A 19,095-nucleotide genomic window follows, 5' to 3' on the forward strand; every position below is an offset into this window, starting at 1 on the left:
CTACATGCCTGCATCAGAAAGTAGGTTTGAGTTCCCTGAGTGGTCCAGGGACGCATGGACTCAGCACAGACTCCTCACTGCCCAGGGGAATGGGGACATGCCTGGAGCCTCAGGATATGCCCAGGGGATCTTCTCCTGGAGCAGCATGGGGAGTGGAGGGTGAAGGGATTAGTGTGGCTGGTGAGGGCTGGGTGATGAGTGTCAGGCAGGGACAGGAAGAGAAGAAAAAGGCATGTTATGGGCATATGGGGACATGGGCACAGTGCTCGCTTCACACCCACCCTTGGCTGAGGGGCTGTGCAGAACAAGGAATGGCTTAGAGGAACCAGCCCTGGGTCCTGCCAAGGTGTCCAGTGACAAGGGCAGCCTGCAGAGGCACAGAGCAGTGACGTCATAGGCAAGTGCTCCAATCAGGGAACAGGAGGGTCAGCACTTTACACCACTCACCCCAGGAGCCCCGCCCCCAGCCAGCAGTGGTCCTAGGTTCCTGATGCTGCCATGGGCTCCAGGCCCCTCTGCTGTGTGACTCTCTGCCTCCTGGGAGCAGGTGAGTCCTGGACACAGTGTGGGAGTTTCTGAGATGTCTTTGCCTCCCTGAGATAGAAGCCTGGCAATGAAGGCTGCATCAGGAGGCTTCCCTGTGCTCTGTCCTCAGCTTCCTTGTCTCCTCCTCAACAGGCCTGGTGGATTCTGAAGTTACCCAGACCCCCAATGTACCTGATCAAATCAAGAAAACAGCAAGGGATACTGAGATGTTCCCCTGAGTCTGGACACAGACCTGTGTACTGGTACCAACAGGTCCTGGGACAAGGCCTCCAATTCCTCATTCAGTATTACAATAGGGCAGAGTATGAGAAAGGAAACATATCAGATCGAGTCTCAGGAAAACAGTTCAGTGACTCTAGCTCTGAGCTGAACTTGACTTCCTTGGAGCTGACGGACTCAGCTGTGTATCTCTGTGCCAGCAGCCAAGACACAGCCCTGCATGATCAGGTGCCTCTGGGACAAAAACACTCCTGCCCCAGCTCAGGACGTGGTGCCTGAGTGTCAGCTGCCAGCCTGCCAAGCCCAGTCTCTGGTAGAGCGAGAGACTTTCCCAGACATTCACTTCTTGATACGTTTTAATGCTCACTAACGTCATCAAGGTAAGTACCATTTTAACTGTTTGTACATCTCAGGGGACGTGAGTTGCCCAGACCTCATACTTCATAAGTGTTACAGCGAGCATCCCGGCTCAAGTGTGTTCTCAGTACCCGTGGTCCCTTCGCTCATGGAACTGTGTACACAGCAAGTTACATATACGCGTTGTGTTGTGTGGAACAAGATACAGTTCAGGGCTCTGTGATATGAACTGTTACTCAATGAATGGCAGCCACACTTCACAAGGAGGTATTCCCATGGGAGGAACGTCTCAGATAAAACTGAGCATTTCTCATCACCCTGGCGTCTGCACCTCCCTCCACGTCCTTCCTGCATCAATATTCCTTGGTGCCAAAACATCATCCTGTGCCAGGCACCTAGCTTATCTCCACCCAGAAAGGTGGGTCACCGGCCTGAGGGGGCTCTGCTTGCTCCCTCCCCCCTACACGGGAATCACCGGCTGCTGTGAACATGTAGGAGCTGTACCTGTGTCTGACCAGTGGACCGTCTGTCACTGAATTGATTAGAAGCAGACCAAAGAATTCCTCAAATGTTGTTGAGCCTGAGATGAGGTTGGGAGCAGAAAGCTGGAGAAACACGGTAGGTGGAGGGACTGTCTCAGGACTGTGGGCAATGTTGCGGAAAGGGAGCCTTGAAGTGCTGCTGCTAAGTCGCTTCATCATGTCCAACTCTGTGCGACCCCATAGACGGCAGCCCACCAGGTTCTCCTGTCCCTGGGATTTTCCAGGCAAGAACACTGGGCTGGGGTGCCATTGCCTTCTCCGCTTGAAGTGCTCTTGGGACACATATCATAAAGGGCAGCAGGATGCCAGAAGCATTTCCCCAGGATTCAAAACTTCAGAAATATGTAGATAAATACAAGTATATACATGTTAATGAAGACTTATGTCTGGACTAGAACATACAAAACATTTAATCAGTTTAACATCTACAGAAAAACATTTAACATTTACAGGGAGGTTACAGTAACCTGTGAGATTACATCTGTTGTTCTGGATGGGTCTCCATGTTGTGAACTGTTCACTCAGGTTCATTTCTGATTTGAGCCTCTGTGGGAAGGAGTGTGGCCCCTGAGTGACAGATTGGCTGTGGGGCCTGGCAGGGACAGTGACATCTCAGAAGGACTCCTTGGAGAGCCCCTCTCCCCTCTCATCCACACTCAGACCAGAGGGCCCTCCGCCTGCCCCATCCCCTCCATGAGCCCCTGCCTCCTGGGCTGTGTGGTCTTCTGTCTCCTGCAGGCAGGTGAGTCCTGTGGGGCAGGGTCCCCTTCAGGGTCCCAGCACTAAGCTTATCCGCTGTGACTGCAGCATCGGTCCTCCTTCTCCACAGGGGCGGTCCATGCTGGTGTCTCTCAGGACCCCAGATTCCAGGTCGTGAGGAGAGGACTGAACACGACACTGACATGTACTCAGGATCTGAGCTTTAGCTATATGTACTGGTACCGACAAGACTCAGGACACAGGTTGAGGCTGATCCATTACTCAGTTATCCCTCCCTCCACAGAGAGAGGAGCCATGCCCGAGGGCTACAGAGTCTCCAGACCAAGCACAGAGAACTTCCCTCTCACTCTGGAGTCTGCCAACCGCTCCCAGACATCTGTGTACTTCTGCACCTGCGGTTATCCACGGCGCTGCACGGCCACCTCCTGTCTGTGCAAAAAGTTATGGGAAGCCCTGCAGCCTGGAAGGAGGAGAGCCCCTTGCAGGCTTCTCACATGCGGAACCTTGGAACCCAGGGCCACATGCTTGCAGTGTGACACTGAGTGTGCAGTCTCATATCACGCCCAGGTACATCGATGTTAAATGTAGTGGACGGCTGGTTTTTTTATTTCAAAGTTTTATAACTTTAAAACTAAATGGGTTAATATATATAATCTCTGTATATAAATCCATTACCTAGAATTGGTAATACTAAATTTATGTAGAAAATCTAGAAATATGTGGATCTGATTAATCAGAGGGATCTACGGAATGCTGTACTCCAGGCTGTATTGATCTGAGCTCAGCAGAGTGTCTGTATTGAAGGTCTTTGTGATTCCACCTTAGCATACTACTGTGACATTGCTGCTAAGTCACTTCAGTCGTGTCTAACTCTGTGCGACCTCATGGATGGCAGCCCACGAGGCTCTCCCGTCCCTGGGATTCTCCAGGCAAGAACACTGGAGTGGTTGCCATTTAGTATGTGCAATTATTTTCTTCTTAATGGAAATGTTGGTTTCTACAGTCTTTTATCTCCAGAGGCTAAGAGGGAATTTGCAGATCAATCTTAAGTCAGCCAGGTGGGGAAGACAGTAGAACAAGTGTGTGTTGTGTGTGTGTGTGTGTGTGTGTGTGTGTGTTCAGGCTTTCGGGTATTTACATTCTTGCTTTGGCAGAAGGCACAGATCCATGAGACTGTGGACCATTGGCCACTAGGAAGCGCTGTGGGCCCACAGTAAGCAGGGGGTCCTGGGAGGGGTGGAGAGTCACCCTGGGGAGGGCAGCTTTAAGGAACCTTGGCTACATGCTTGAATGAGAAAGCAGGTTTCAGTTCCCTGAGGTCCTGAGGTTCCAGGAAACATGGAACCAGTACAGACTCCTCGATGCCCAGGAAATCAGGAATGTGTCTGGATCCTCAGGACGTGCCCAGGAGATGGTCTCTAGGAGCTGCAAGGGAAGTGGAGGGGAAGGGGTTGGGGTGGCTGGTGAGGGCTGGGTGATTGTCAGCTGATTGCCTGGTGATTGCCAGCCAGGTGAGTGCCTGGCTGTCAGGCAGGGGCAGGCAGAGGACAACAAGGTATGCTGTGGGCATTGGGGACATGGGGATGGGGCACCCTTCACACCCACCCCTTGCTCAGGGGCTGTGAAGGGCAGGGAAGGGCATAGAGGAGCCCACCATGGGTCCTGGCAAGGGGTCCAGTGGATTTGGAAACAGCCTGCAGAGATACAGAGCAGTGACGTCATAGGCAAATGCTCCAATCAGGGAGCAGGAGGGTCAGCACTTTACACCACTCACCCCAGGAGACCCGCCCCCAGCCAGCAGCTGTCTTGGGTTCCTGATGCTGCCGTGGGCTCCAGGCTCCTCTGCTGTGTGATCTCTTCCTTCTTGGAGTAGGTGAGGCCTGGACACAGTGTGGGAGATTCTGAGATGTCTTTGAGTCCCTGAGATAGAAGCCTGGCGATGAGGGCTGCAGCAGGAGCCCTCAACAATGTGCTGTTTAGGAGCATGGAGTAACCCCAGCCCTGCAGTTCGAAATCTGCATGTAACTTCACATACTTAGGAATGAAGAATTATCTCTGGAATACAACAGACTTACAGTTGTAAACTGTTTATAGAAAGGACACAACAACTCATAAGGCTCAAGTCCATTGATCTGGATGGGTCTCCGTGTTATGAACTCTTCACTCAGGTTCATTTCTGATTTGAGCCTCTGGGGGAAGGGGCGTGGCCCCTGAGTGACAGGTTTTCTCTGGGGCCTGGCAGGGACAGTGACATCTCAGAAGGACTCCCTGGAGAGCCCCTCTCCCCTCTCATCCACACTCAGACCAGAGGGCCCTCTGCCTGCCCCGCCCCCACCATGAGCCCCTGCCTCCTGGGCTGTGTGGTCTTCTGCATCCTGCAGGCAGGTGAGTCCTGTGGGGCAGGGTCCCCTTCGGGGTCCCAGCACTACGCCTGTCCGCTGTGACTGCAGCATCGGTCCTCCTTCTCCACAGGGGCGGTCCATGCTGCTGTCACTCAGGACCCCAGATTCCAGGTCGTGAGGACAGGACAGAGTGCGACACTGAGATGCACTCAGGATCTGAACCACGATTATATGTACTGGTACCGACAAGACCCAGGACACGGGCTGAGGCTGATCCATTACTCAGATGGCACTCCCACCACGGAGAAAGGAGATGTGCCCGAGGGCTACAGGGTCTCCAGACCAAGCACAAATGACTTCCTTCTCACGCTGAAGTCTGCCAACCACTCCCAGACATCTGTGTACTTCTGTGCCAGCAGTTACTCCATGGTGCTGCACGGCCACCTCTTTTCTGTGCAAAAAAGCAGATGAGGGCCCTGCAGTTTGGAACTTGGAGAGCCTCTTGCAGGCTCCTAGCACCTGGAGACTCGGAGCCCACAGACACATACTGGCAGCATAGCCAGTGATGTTTGATCTTCCTGGCACGGACCTGACAACATGGCCTCGTGGACATGTGTCCACCTTCACTCTCTGTCTTTTCACTCTAGCTGCCGTGGGAGCCTAAAGATGCTACCCAGCTCTGACTGCTAGTCATCAGTCTGAATATGAGGCCTCCAGGAGGGAAGGTTGTTGGGAAATCAGATACATCTAGACCCTCTTGTCTCTCCCTGGGCATCACATGCCTGTCGCTGTGGAAGGTTCTCCTCCAGGCTGGCCCTTGAGTGGTCTCTGCTCTTGTCCAACTTCCCCAGATATGGGCCTTTCTCTCCCACCTTCCTGGCCCTCATTCTCACCCTTCTCTACTTCAGTCTTGCTGCTCCTCCCTCAACTGGGTCATGTCCTTGCCCATCACCCAGGGAACCTTGTAATGATCCCTAACTAGGCGTGTTTGAGTAGGTTCTCTAGGGTTCTCAAAGAGAATGTAACCTCAGTTAATTATTAATCATCCAAAATTCCTTGGTTGTCCCTGAGGAGGAGAGACAAGCTGTGTTTGTATGTATTCTCCACTATTGCCTGTCTTTAACATCTAAATAGCCTAGCCCCTGATGCTGGGAAAGACTGAAAGCAAGAGGAGAAGGGGGTGGTAGAGCGAGAGGTGGTTAGATAGCATCACCGACTCAACAGACGTGAATTTGAACAAACTGTGGAACCCTGCTCTGTCCTGCAAAGTCTCTTAGATGATGTGTGAGCTGGACTGCTGGTCTAGGCGAGGCTGGGTTTATGCCCGACGCCCTTCCCCATGGCTCCTTCGATTTTCTCTTCAGGCAGGTGTTGCTCTTTTCTGTTTTTCTTTCCTACCACCTCCCAGCTCCACACCCTTCACTTTTGCTGATGAACAGGGGAGCCTGGTACGCTGCAAGGCATGGGGTTTCAATGAGTTGGACTCGAGTTAGCAACTGAACAACACTACCACCAACAAAAGCTAACCAAAGTTTGTAGCATCTCCTTCATCACAGTCTTCTAAAAGTCAAAGTATTAAATACTTCCTGCATGAACTCATTTCTTTTCTCTTGAAATGCAAAATCATGAATCAGCTATGGTAGGCTGGTGTGTGTGTTTGTGTTTCTAATTGTGTGTGTGTTCTTTAGAAAAACAAAGCAAGCAAAAACACTGTTCAATCGGCAAACAGTGAAATATTTTCTAATATGAACACATCCATGACTATTAAATCTGGGCAGACAATTTTGGTTTCCACGCATAGACCACAGCGGGACACTGTGCAGCTGAGAAACTCCACAAGTTTCTAGGGCAGAGCAAGCAGACAGAACTATCCCTGGGACCAGGAGGCTTAAAAGAAAGCTTTATTTGGTGTTTTTATCTCTAGAAGCCTTACTAGCATAGGCACTAATTTGCAGGCTTGCTGTCCCAGCTGGGAGCTATGAACTTCAACTATGCAGTGCTGAGGGAGCCTCTGAGGTTGCAGCAAAAGTGAAGGGTATGGAGCTGGGAGGTGGTAGGAAAGAAAAACAGAAAAGAGCAACACCTGCCTGAAGAGAAAAGCGAAGGAGCTGTGGGGAAGGGCATTGAGCATAAACTCAGCCTCGCGTAGACCAGCAGTCCAGCTCACACGTCATCTAAGAGACTTTGCAGGACAGAGCAGGGTTCCTGGATCAGCAACCTGGAATGAGAGGTCAGATTCCTGGGAACTAGCAGAGGCAGTGACATCAGAGCAGTGACATCACTGGCTCACCTCCAGTCAGAGGAAGGAGGCCCAGAACCCCAGCTCTCAGAGAAGCAGAGCTCTGAGCAAGGAGACGCCTCTCAGCTCTGGCTCTCCTGCCATGGGCTGCAGCCCCGTCTGCTGTGTGGCTCTGTGTCTCCTGGCAGCAGGTGGGTCCTTGGCACAGGGGGGAATCCGTGTTCCTGGTCTGACTCTGCCTGAATCCAAGGCACCATCGGGTTCTCTCCCGCGTTCTTTCTCAGCCCCAGTCTTCTTCCCCCACAGGCCTTGTGGATTCTGGAGTCACCCAAACCCCGAGATACCTGATTAAAGCAAGAGGACAGCGAGGGACCCTGGGATGCTCCCCTGTCTCTGGACACCTCTCCGTGTACTGGTACCAACAGGCCTTGGGCCAGGGCCCCGAGTTCCTCGTTCAGTATTACAGCCAGGAAGTGAGGGGAGAAGCACAGCTCCCGGATCGATTCTCAGGAAAACAGTTTAGTGACTTTCACTCTGAGCTGAACTTGAGCTCCTTGGAGCTGACAGACTCAGCCGTGTATCTCTGTGCCAGCAGCCAAGACACAGCCCTGCATGATCAGGTGCCTCTGGGACAAAAACACTCCTGCCCCAGCTCAGGAAGTGGCTGTGAGGGTGACTGCCTGCCTGTCAGGCCTAGATAGATCCGATAGACTCTCCCAGATGTCTTTCTCTGCTGTGTTTTAATGCTTCCAAAGATCATGCTAGATAAGAATTATTTTACCTGTTTATACATCTGAGGGGAACTGAGTTGTCCACATCTTATGTCATTACTTTCAGATCAAGGAATTTGATTCAAGCCTGTCCTTATTACTTCTGGTCTTTGCCCCCATAAAACTGTCCCCCACATAGAATAAATAATACACAGAAACACACACACACACACGCACATATACACACACATACTCACATACATGTTTTAAAGCAATCGGCTGACATAGTTGTGAAGGCTGGTAAGTCCAAAAGCTGCAAGCGGGTCTGGTGCTACTAGAGACTGAGGGGAGCTGATGTTTAAGTCCAAAAGCAGAAGAACTAACGGTCCAGTGTGAAGGCCATTGGCTGACAATTATCTCTTACTTGGGGGAGGATCAGTGTTTTCGTCTGTTCATCCCTTTACTTGGTTTCATGAAGCCCACTGACATTATGGAGGGTCATCTGCTTTATGAACTAAAAGGTTAATCTAATCTATTATTAAAATATACCTATTCACATTTTGAAAGTGAAGTTGCTCAGTCGTGTCTGGCTCTTTGTGACCCAATGGACTGTACCCCACCAGGCTCCTCCATCCATGGAATTTTCTAGGCAAGAGTACTGGAGTGGGTTGCCATTTCCTTGTTCAGCGGAAAGTATTATGGGTTAAGAAGTTCTTGAAAGCATGTGAGCACCATATCCATGTCAGGGACTATCCTATCTGGACATGGATGGTTTGGAAAATGACCATCCAAAGGTCTTCCCTGCTGCTACAGGCTTTTTTTTTTTTAAATTATTTATTCACGTTCATAAATTTCTTTTCTCGTACACACATTCTCTGAAATGATTCTATGATGCTATTTTGAGAGGAAGTCCTCATTTCCTAGGGAATTCCTTTGAGGTCCCATGTGATATGCACACAGCAAGGCCTCCTGTTCTCACACTGGTGCTGGGACTGAGCAGACAACCAGCAGCAGCAATTTGGTGAGAGATCATTTCACGTCAGGAGAAGGCTTGCCTTTGATTTGACCCCAGCGTCCAAGTCACAGGAGTTGAACTGAAAAGTCCCCCTTTCTGTAGTGGCCTGGCCTGGGCACTAGTCTCCTGGCTGTGGGTCCCACTGTCTCTTGGACCAGAGACATTCTGAGCACAGGTATGGATCCCATGGACTTGCCAGGCTCCAATTGAAGGCTTGTTTTTGTGGCTACAACATCGTGCTCATTTGTTGCTTCTGACCTTAGCTTCTGGGTTTTTTCCTCTGAGGCCCCAGGAATGGTTAGTCATCCAGACCCCAGAGGTGCGATCGGGTTCCATGGAAACCAGCTCATCAGGAGGTCACCACGGTCACCCACTCAGGACCAGGTGCATGATATTCAGGTTCAGAAATTATTGAGAATTTGAAAATCACAGCAGCAGAGCATGGCAGCCAGTGCAGGGTCCTTCCAAGTGTGAGGTTTGTGCATGAGATACAGTCTGGGGCTCTAGAATATCGGTTACTGAATGGCTGCCCCGCTTCACAAGGAAGTACCCCCATGCAATGGATGTCTCACGTAAAATCCGAGCATTTTTCCTTTACCCTGGGGTCAGCCATCTCTCCCGACATCCCTCCCACATCTGCACTCCTTTGTGCCCACATGTCATCCGTGGTGCTGGGCAACCAGCTTCTCTCCTCAAAGAAAGCTGGGTCACAGGCCTGAGGTGGTTCAGCTTGCTGCTCCCTGACTCCTCAACTCAAGAAGCATGTGCTCAGGTGGACATGAAGGAACTGAGCCTGTGTGTGACAGGCACCGGGCCTGGTGAGCTGCAGTCCATGGGGTGGAGAAGATTCAGACACAACTGAGCTACTTCACTTTCACTTTTTACTTTTGTGCATTGGAGAAGGAAATGGCAACCCTCTCCAGTGTTCTTGCCTGGGAATCCCAGGGACGGGGGAACCTGGTGGGCTGCCGTCTCTGGGGTTGCACAGAGTCGAACACAATTGAAGTGACTTAGCAGTAGCAGCAGCAGCTATCAGTCAGTGAATTAATAAGAAAGAGAGCCCAAGGATTCCTCAAGTGTTAATGAGCCTGCCCTAAGGTTAGGGAACCAGATCCAGAGTCATTGTGGGTGGAAGGACATGAACTGGACTGTTGTCAATTAAACACAATAGAAACATGAGGGATTATTTGGGACATGTGAGTCATAAAGGGCAGCAGGAAGCCCTGAGGATTTTCCCTGAGATTCAAAACTACAGAAATAATAAACTACAGATCACTAAACTGAATATATGTAATAATGAACAGCTAGTTCTGGAATAAAGTATATATAAGGTTGTGAAGAGTTTTATGGAAAGTTTACAACAAATATAAGGCTTATGTTCATTGAGCAGGATGGGTCTCCCTGTTGTGAGCTGTTCAGTTCAGTTCAGTCGCACAGTCGTGTCCGATGCTTTGTGACGCCATGGACTGCAGCGCGTCAGGCTTTCCTGTCCATCACCAACTCCTGGAGTTTATTCAAACACATGTCCATCAAGTAGGAGATGCCATCCACCATCTCATTCTCTGTTGTCCCCTTCTCCTCCCATCTACAATCTTGCCCAGCATCTGGGTCTTTTCAGTGGGTCAGTTCTTCGCATCAGGTGGCCAAAGTTTCAGCTTCAGCATCAGTCCTTCCAATGAATATTCAGGACTGATTTTTTTAGGATGCACTCCTTGTATCTCCTTGCAGTTCAAGGGACTTTCCAGAGTCTTCTCCAACACCACAGTTCAAAAGCATCAATTCTTCGGTGCTCAGCTTTCTTTATAGTCCAACTCTCAAGTCATACCTGACTAGAGGAAAAACCATAGCTTTGACAAGACAGACCATTGTGGGCAAAGTCTAGGTCAGTCCCATGTGAACAATTCACTCAGGTTTATTTCTGATTTGAGCCTCTGGGGGAAGGGGCGTGGCTCTCCTGAGTGACAGATTGGCTCTGGTGACTGGCAGGGACAGTGACATTTCAGAAGGACTCCCTGGAGAGCCCCTCTCCCCTCTCATCCACACTCAGACCAGAGGGCCCTCTGCCTGCCCTGCCCCCGCCATGAGCCCCTGCCTCCTGGGCTGTGTGGTCTTCTGTCTCCTGCAGGCAGGTGAGTCCTGGGGGGCAGGGTCCCCTTCGGGGTGCCAGCACTAAGCCTGTCTGCTGTGACTGCAGCATCGGTCCTCCTTCTCCACAGGGGAGGTCCCTGTGGAGCTTGAATTTTACAAGTTCATAGGAAATAAATAGGTTAAACACATAAAGCCTCTTAATAAAATGCACCTGCTAGAATTTGGTAATACTTAATTTAAATATGAAATCTGGATATATATAGATCTGATTAATCAGAAAGAGGGCTGGAATACAGTGTCCAGGCTGGCTTCATTTGAGATATTGAGAGGACTTAATTTCTATTGGCTGTATTACTCCATTTTAGCTAACTCTTGTCACTGGAGTGGTGCAGGAATTATTTCCTTCTTAGTAGAAATGTCTGATCATACAGTGTTTTACCTCCACAGACTAAGACTAGACTTGAAGATCAGCCCTAATTCATCCAGGCTGGGAAGGCAGCAGATAAGCGGTGTGTGTGTGTGTGTGTGTGTGTGTGTAGGGGTTGAAAGTGTGGAGTGTGGGGAATTCGTATTCTTGTTTTAGACAGAAGGCACAGATCCATGAGACCATGGGCCACTAGGAGGCACTGTGGGCCCATGGTAAGCAGGGTGTGCTGGAGGGGTTGAGAGTCACCCTGGAGAGGGCAGCTTAGGGGAACCTTGACTACATGTCTGCATCAGGGAGCAGGCTTGAGTTCCCTGAGTGGTCCAGACACATGGACCCAGCACAGACTCCTCACTGCGCAGCGGAGTGGGGATGTTCCTCGAGCCTCAGGTTGTGCCCAGGGGATCCTCTCCTGGAGCAACATGGGAAGTGGAGGGTGAGGGATCAGTGTGGCTGGTGAGGGCTGGGTGATGAGTGTCAGGCAGGGACAGGAAGAGAAGAAAAAGCCATGTTATGGGCATATGGGGACATGGGGACAGTGCTCACCTCACACCCACCCTTTGCTGAGTGGCTGTGCGGGACAGGGAAGGGCATAGAGGAGTCCACCATGGGTCCTGGCAAGGGGTTCAGTGGACAAGGGCAGCCTGCAGAGACACAGAGCTGTGAGGTCACAGGCAAATGCTCCAGTCAGGGAAGCAGGAGGGTCAGCACTTACCCCCTCAACCCAGGAGCCCCGCCCCCAGCAAGCAGTAGTCCTGGGTTCCTGATGCTGCCATGGGCTCCAGGCTCCTCTGCTGTGTGACTCTCTGCTTCCTGGGAGCAGGTGAGTTCTGGACACAGTGTGGGAGCTTCTGAGATGTCTTTGCCTCCCTGAGATAGATGCCTGGAGATGAGGCTGCAGCAGGAGGCTTCCCCTGTGCTCTGCCCTCAGCTTCCTTGTCTCCTCCCCAACAGGCCTGGTGGATTCTGAAGTCACCCAGACTCCCAAGTACCTGATCAAATCAAGAAAGCAGCAAGTGACTCTGAGATGTTCCCCTGAGTCTGGACACCTCTCTGTGTCCTGGTACCAACAGGCCCTGGGCCAGAGCCCCCAGTTCCTTGTTCAGTATTATGATGGGGAAATATATCAAAAAGGAAACATATCAGATCGGGTCTCAGGAAAACAGTTCAGTGATGCTGCCTCTGAACTGAGCCTGACCCCCTTGGAGCTGACAGACTCAGCCGTGTATCTCTGTGCCAGCAGCCAAGACACAGCCCTGCATGATCAGGTGCCTCTGGGACAAAAACACTCCTGCCCCAGCTCAGGAAGTGGTGCCCGTGTGTCAGCTGCCAGCCTGCCAAGCCCAGTCTCTGGTGGAGCGATAGACTTTCCCAGACATTCACTTCTTGGTGTGTTTTAATGCTCACTGAAGTCATCAAGGTAAGTATTATTTTAACTGTTTGTACATCTGAGGGTCGTGAGTTGCCCAGATCTCATACTTCGTAAGTGTTACAGCTAGCATCCCGGCGCAAGTTTCTTCTCAACAGCCGTGGTCCCCTCACTCATGGAACTATCTCTGTACAAGCAAATTATATACACCTGTTGTGTTGTGTGTAACAAGATACAGTTTGGGGCTCTGTGATGTGAACTGTTACTCAATGAATGGCAGCCGCACTTCACAAGGAGGTATTCCCCTGGGACGAATGTCTCAACTGAAAACAGAACATTTTTTGTTTACCCTGGAGTCTGCACCTCCCTCCACGTCCCTCCTACATCTGTATTCCTTTGTGGCTAAACGTCATCCTGTGCTGGGCACCCAATTCTCTCCACCCAGAAAGGTGGGTCACAGGCCTGAGGGGGCTCTGCTTGCTCCCTTTCCCCAACATGGGAATCACGGGCTGCTGTGAACATGAAGGAGCTGTACCTGCATTTGACTGGTGGACTGTCAGTGAATTGATTAGAAACAGACCAAACAATTCATCAAATATTGATAAGCCTGGGATGAGGTTGAGTGCAGAAACCTGGAGAAACATGGTAGGTGGAAGGACAGTCTCAGGACTGTGGTCAATGTTGTGGGAATGGAGCCTTGAAGTGCTGCTGCTGCTGCTAAGTTGCTTCATCGTGTCCAACTCTGTGTGACCCCATAGACGGCAGCCTACTCGGTTCCCCCGTCCCTGGGATTTTCCAGGCAAGAACACTGGAGTGGGGTGCCATTGCCCTCTCCGTTTGAAGTGCTCTTGGGACACATATCATAAAGGGTAGCAGGCCTCCAGAAGGATTTCCCCAGGATTCAAAACTCCAGAAATATGTAGATAAATACAAGTAATATACACGTTGATGAAGACTTATCTCTGGACTAGAACATACAAGTCGTTTAATCACTTTGACATTTACGGAAAAAATCTTGAACACGTACAGAAAGGTTACAGCAACGTGTGAGGCTTGTGTCCATTGATCTGGATGGGTGTCCGTGTTGTGAACTTATCTCTCAGGTTCATTTCTGATTTGAGCCTCTGGGGGAAGGGGCGTGGCCTCTGAGTGACAGGTTGGCTCTGGGGCCTGGCAGGGACAGTGACATCTCAGAAGGACTCCCTGGAGAGCCCCTCTCCCCTCTCATCCACACTCAGACCAGAGAGCCCTCTGCCTGCCCCGCCCCCACCATGAGCCCCTGCCTCCTGGGCTGTGTGGTCTTCTGTCTCCTGCAGGCAGGCGAGTCCTGGGGGACAGGGTCCCCTTGGGGGTGCCAGCACTAAACCTGTCCACTGTGACTGCAGCATCGGTCCTCCTTCACAGGCACGGTCCATGCTGGTGTCACTCAGGACCCCAGATTCCAGGTTGTGAGGAGAAGACAGAAGGTGACACTGAAATGTACTCAGGATCTGGGTCATGACTGCATGTACTGGTACTGACAAGACCTGGGAGATGGGCTGAGGCTGATCCATTACTCACATGGGCCTCCCACCATGGAGAAAGGAGATGTGCCAACGGGTACAGCGTCTCCAGATCAAGCACAGAGAAGTTCCCATCTACCAACTTCTCCCAGAAATCTGTGTACCTCTGCGCCAGAGTTACTCTGCGGCGCTGCTTGGCCACCTCCTCTCTGTGCAATAAGACAGATGAGGGCCCCATGCAGGCTCCCAGCACCAGATGCCTCAGGGCTTTGCAGACCACATGCCTGCAGTGTGACCATGGGTGTGTGGACTAGGTTGGCCTGAGCCCCACTCCTGGGCCTCGAGGCCATGGTCCACCATTGATCTCTGTCTTTCTTCTGCATCCTCCCTGTGAACCAGGAAGATGCTATTCCAGGTCAGACTCCTAGTCATCATCTGAGCCTGAGACTTAGGAGGGAAGGTTGTTGGTAAATAGATACATCTAGATACTCTTGTCTCACCTCAGGCAGCTCATTTCTGTCTTTCTGGAAGGTTCTGCTGCAGGCTAGCTCTCACATGGTGTCTGCTCTTGCCCACCTTTCCCGGCAGGCAGGACATTCCTCTCCCCACCTCCCTGCATCAGCTTCCTGGCCCTCTCTACTGCAGCCACAAGCTCCTCCCTCATCTGGGTCAGGTCCTCTCCCAAGTCATAGGGAGGATTTTAAAAAGGCCTCTCCATGTGGCCTGTTTTACGCAAGATGTATGGAGTCATCTAAGAGAAGCAAACTTTAGTTAATTAAAGTGAAGTGAAGTCGCTCAGTCGTGTCCGACTCTTTGCGACCCCATGGACTGTAGCTTATCAGCTAAGACTGCTGCCATGTCCTGCCTGTGCACGATGGGGTGTTGCTCCAGCGCCCTTCGTGTATGATCTCCTGTCCAGTAAACCACTGACGTCTCTGTCACTGTTTCTGGACTCATTCTTTACTGTCCTGGACAACCACAGGGCTTGCAGGCCTGCAGGGTGCAGCCCATCAACAGGTGACCTAGAAAGGGTGAGCCAGAAGCACCGGCCGAGGCAGACTTGTCCACTGCAAACGTCCTTCTTCCAAGAAGGAACACAGGGCCATTCATCCCAATTCTGATTGAGTGTCATATTTGAAGCTTCCTGGAGATCAGGCAGTTCCCAGATGATGCAGGATATTAGGGACATGGAAAGGACTTTCACCACTAATCTCTTGGCAGGAGCTAGACAGTGGTCCTACCTTAAGTGAGATAACACGATCAACATATTTTGGTATAGGAATGCTGGTAGCAGTATGCATCAGAAGGGAGATAGAGTCCGGGTGGGATGTACCATTAGAAGACTACTAAAATATTCTGCTTTAAAGATTATGAAGGGGATGCTGAGGGTCTTGTGGATGATATAGAGGAGAGGCTCTGATTTTATCCTGGCAGATCTGATTGCAGCATTTGCTAGGAGCAAATACTCTTAGGTGGTGTTAGTGGTAAAGAATCCACCTGCCAATGCAGGAGACATCAGAGTCGTTCGATCGCTGGGTTGGGAAGATCCCCTGGAGGAGGGCATGGCAACCAACTCCAGTACTATTGCCTGGAGAATCCCATGGACAGAGGAGCCTGGTAGGCTACAGTCCATGGGGTGGCAAAGAGTCAAACACGACTGAAGTGACTTAGCACACACACACACAATCCTCTTAGGGAGACCTAGAATGCGGGCTCATTATTACCAGTGCTTGGTCCTCCTGGGGTCTCCGTGGGACTCACAGCTCATTCACCAATGTCTCTCTCTCTCTTTCTAACTGGGACAGGCCACTGTCTTCCAGCCGAGTGTCTTCAAACAGCAACAACATAGAGTGACTCACCTTGGGTCATCTAAGCTAGTCCCGGTTGGAAAGCTGTCTGGACAGCGTATGGGCCTGGTTTGGTGTCTAACATGCTAGCCATGCACAGGGCTTTGGAGATCATTTCGGCTCAGTTCCTGTGTTGTAGCAGCTGTAGCAACTGTAAATATGCTGTCACATGCATGAAGTGATTAAATACTGAAACACTGGCGCATTTCTCAAACTTCATATAAGATACATTTGAGTCCCTAGTGGTTGTCCGTGACTAAGCGGAAGTGTGCGTGTGTGACAGTCGCTCAGTCCTGTCCCACTCTCTGCGACCCCACAGACTGAAGCCCACCAGGCTCCTTTGTCCACGAATTCTCCAGGCCAGAATACTGGAGTGGTCACCATGCCCTTCTCCGGGGGATCTTCCCGATGCAGAGATTGAGCCCGGGTCTCCTGCACTGAAGGCAGATTCTTTACCGTCTGAGCCACCGGCACAATTACCCCATCATGATACAATTCCAGGGGTGAACGTGTTGATGTTCTGTGCTTGCTCCTAGATGTTGCTCAGTGAGTATTCATTGAACAAATCAAGATGGCCTGTAAGCTCTACAGGGACCTGGGTAGTAGCTGCAGGTCTGCGTTTTGTTCACACCTAGGGATACAGACATAACCAATGTCTGTTGGGTAAAAACTGGAATGCCCTAGTTACGTGGACGGATGGTACTGTTGCCGACTGTTTGGTTGTTTCAGGTGCTTCTTTCTTCTTCGTGATTCCCCGAGCCTCGTTCTATCACGGAAGCTCCTGGTCTGTGGAACAGATGATAGATCTGGGCTGCTGGCGCTGTGGGGGTCAGAGGCCTGCGATCTGGAGAATGTGCCGCTTTGGCCACAGGGAGGCGCTCTGGCTCCGCTGAAACGCCCAGGCTGGTGGGGGAGGGGCCGAGGCGCCGAGGGCGGGAGCGCGGTGGTGAGGAAGGGAGCAGGGCTTTTGCCTTCCATCGTTGTTATCAGTAGGGTGCATCATTTGTAGACTTCTCAAAGACATCGAAGTCATTTTCAAACTGAGATCCGTTTGCCTTGTGCTGTTTTCTTGTGGCAACCTGCTTGCTTTAAGCCCAGCCAAGCCCTGTACCCTCAATACAGGCACAAGCGAAGTGAAAGTTGCTCAGTCGTGTCCGACTCATTGCCGCCCCGTGGACTATACAGTCCATGGAATTCTCCAGGCCAGAATCCTGGAGTGGGGAGCCTTTCCCTTCTCCAGGGGATCTTCCCACCCAGGGATTGAACCCAGGTCTCCCGCATTGCAGTCGGATTCTTCATCAGCTGAGCCACAAGGGCAGCCCCTTAACAGGCACAAAGACTGGCCTATCTCTTGTAGGGCCCTCTCAGCACTCTTCCCAGGGTCTGGCTCCTGGCTGGCATCATGGCATCATGCCTTTTAATGATGGGCACAGGTCCAGAACAGGACTATGGCCTTTCGGTTCTCCTCCCTCCACACAGCTGGGCAAAGGCGCTCCAGGGAGTTAGTTGTTCAGTCGCTCAGTCGTATGGGAGTCTTTGCGACCCATGGACTGCAGCACGCCAGACTTCCCTGTCCTTCACTATCTCCCGGAGTTCCAACTCACGTTCCGAGTCGGTGATGCCATCCTTGCATCTCATCCTCTGTTGTCCCCTTCTCCTCCCACCTTCAATCTCTCCCAGCATCAGGGTCTCCCAGCATCAATGAGCCAGCTCTTCGCATCAGGTGGCCAAAATATTAGAGCTGAGAGAAATGGTGTTTTGAATGTTGTCCTGCCTGACTGAGCAGGGAAGAAGGAGATGTCTTGAAGGGGATATAGTTTGTCTGAGAGCAGCTCATGGAAGGGAGCGGGACAGGGGGAGAATCTATATAATGAGGAGAGCAGCTAATAGCCAAAGAGCTGACTGTCAGAGGACTATCTCAGCCCAGTGGATTCAAATCTACCTTCTATCAGAATCTACATAAGGCATGAAAAGGGGAAGAAGAAACGTCCCTCGGCACTGGGGAGACTGACAGGATACTGACTTCACAGACAAAACCGCCAACCAAGGCCGAGGAGGCCAGAGCCCACCCACCCCCACCCCCACCCCCACCCCCACCCCACACACGCACCCAGAGCACCCACCTTGACCCTGATCCACCATGGGCTTCAGGCAGCTCTGCTGTGTGGTCCTCTGTCTCCTGGGCATAGGTGAGTCTGGAGTTCACACGGGCTGTCCCTGGACCCCATACCATTTCCCTGTGGCTGCAGCAACACCTTCCCCTCTGGCCTTTGTCTGAATTCTGTCCTTTTCTCCCAGCCGTCTGTGCGGACCCTGGGATCACTCAGGTACCAAAATACCTAGTCATGGGAATGACGGACAAGAAATCTTTGACATGTGAACAACGTCTGGGACATAATGCTATGTACTGGTATAAACAGAGCGCCCAGAAGCCGCCAGAGCTCATGTTCATCCACAACTACCAGAAACTCGCTGAAAATGAGAGTGTTCCAAGCCGCTTCTGGCCTGAATGCCCAGACAGCTCTCAGTGCCGCCTGGACCTGAACGCCCTGAAACCACAGGACTCCGCTGTCTATCTCTGCGCCAGCAGTAGAGACACAGCCCTGCAGAGGCAATTCCTTCCTGTGCACAAACCTCCAGGGTCCAGACAGGAAGCCGTGGGGGCCATCCAAGTCTTGGTTTGACATTTCCCATCAGACCATAGCCGTGCCTGTGGGGTCACGTGGCATGGCAGTGGAGAGTTTCTTCCCAGACATCAACAGTGTATGCCGGGCTCGTCCTGAGAAAGACTGTGCCAAGCCATTCAAGTTTGAGCAGTTTCTTCATCTGCTTTTCCCAATCGCTTTGATCCTCTGGGAACCCTTTCGTGAGACCCTTGACCCTCTGGCCACAGCAGTCCTAGCTACCCTCCTTCTAAAAGGTGCTTTTTCTCCGACTTCGCCTTCCATCCAAGCTAGACCCCGGATCTCAGCCCAGATCCCAGCTCCAGATATGCTCAGACCTTCTTCAAAGCACCTCGTTCTCTCTCCAGGGTCTCTGTCCTTTCCTGCCCTCGAGGACCATGGACCCCCGATCCTGTTGGGATCGCTGTTCTCCAGTTCACCCTCCTGGCTGCTTGTTCAAGGGCTCAGCTCCTCACTGGCTTCTCTTCCACGCCAGCCTTAACCCTTCAGGC

The 19,095-nt window shown here is 51.5% G+C and overlaps 2 gene segments (V, D, J or C); both read left to right on the forward strand.

The window, feature by feature from the left end:
- The first annotated feature begins 474 nt into the window (after positions 1–474).
- On the forward strand, positions 475–12,673 carry LOC113888782. The segment is given in 2 exon segments: positions 475–547; positions 12,157–12,673. Coding segments are annotated over 2 exon segments (495 nt in total).
- Positions 6,950–8,233, forward strand: LOC113888783. The segment is given in 2 exon segments: positions 6,950–7,156; positions 7,272–8,233. Coding segments are annotated over 2 exon segments (444 nt in total).
- Positions 12,674–19,095: the final 6,422 nt, after the last annotated feature.

This window comes from Bos indicus x Bos taurus, unplaced genomic scaffold (assembly GCF_003369695.1).
Source record: "Bos indicus x Bos taurus breed Angus x Brahman F1 hybrid unplaced genomic scaffold, Bos_hybrid_MaternalHap_v2.0 tig00001704_arrow_arrow_obj, whole genome shotgun sequence".
Taxonomy (NCBI): domain Eukaryota; kingdom Metazoa; phylum Chordata; class Mammalia; order Artiodactyla; family Bovidae; genus Bos; species Bos indicus x Bos taurus.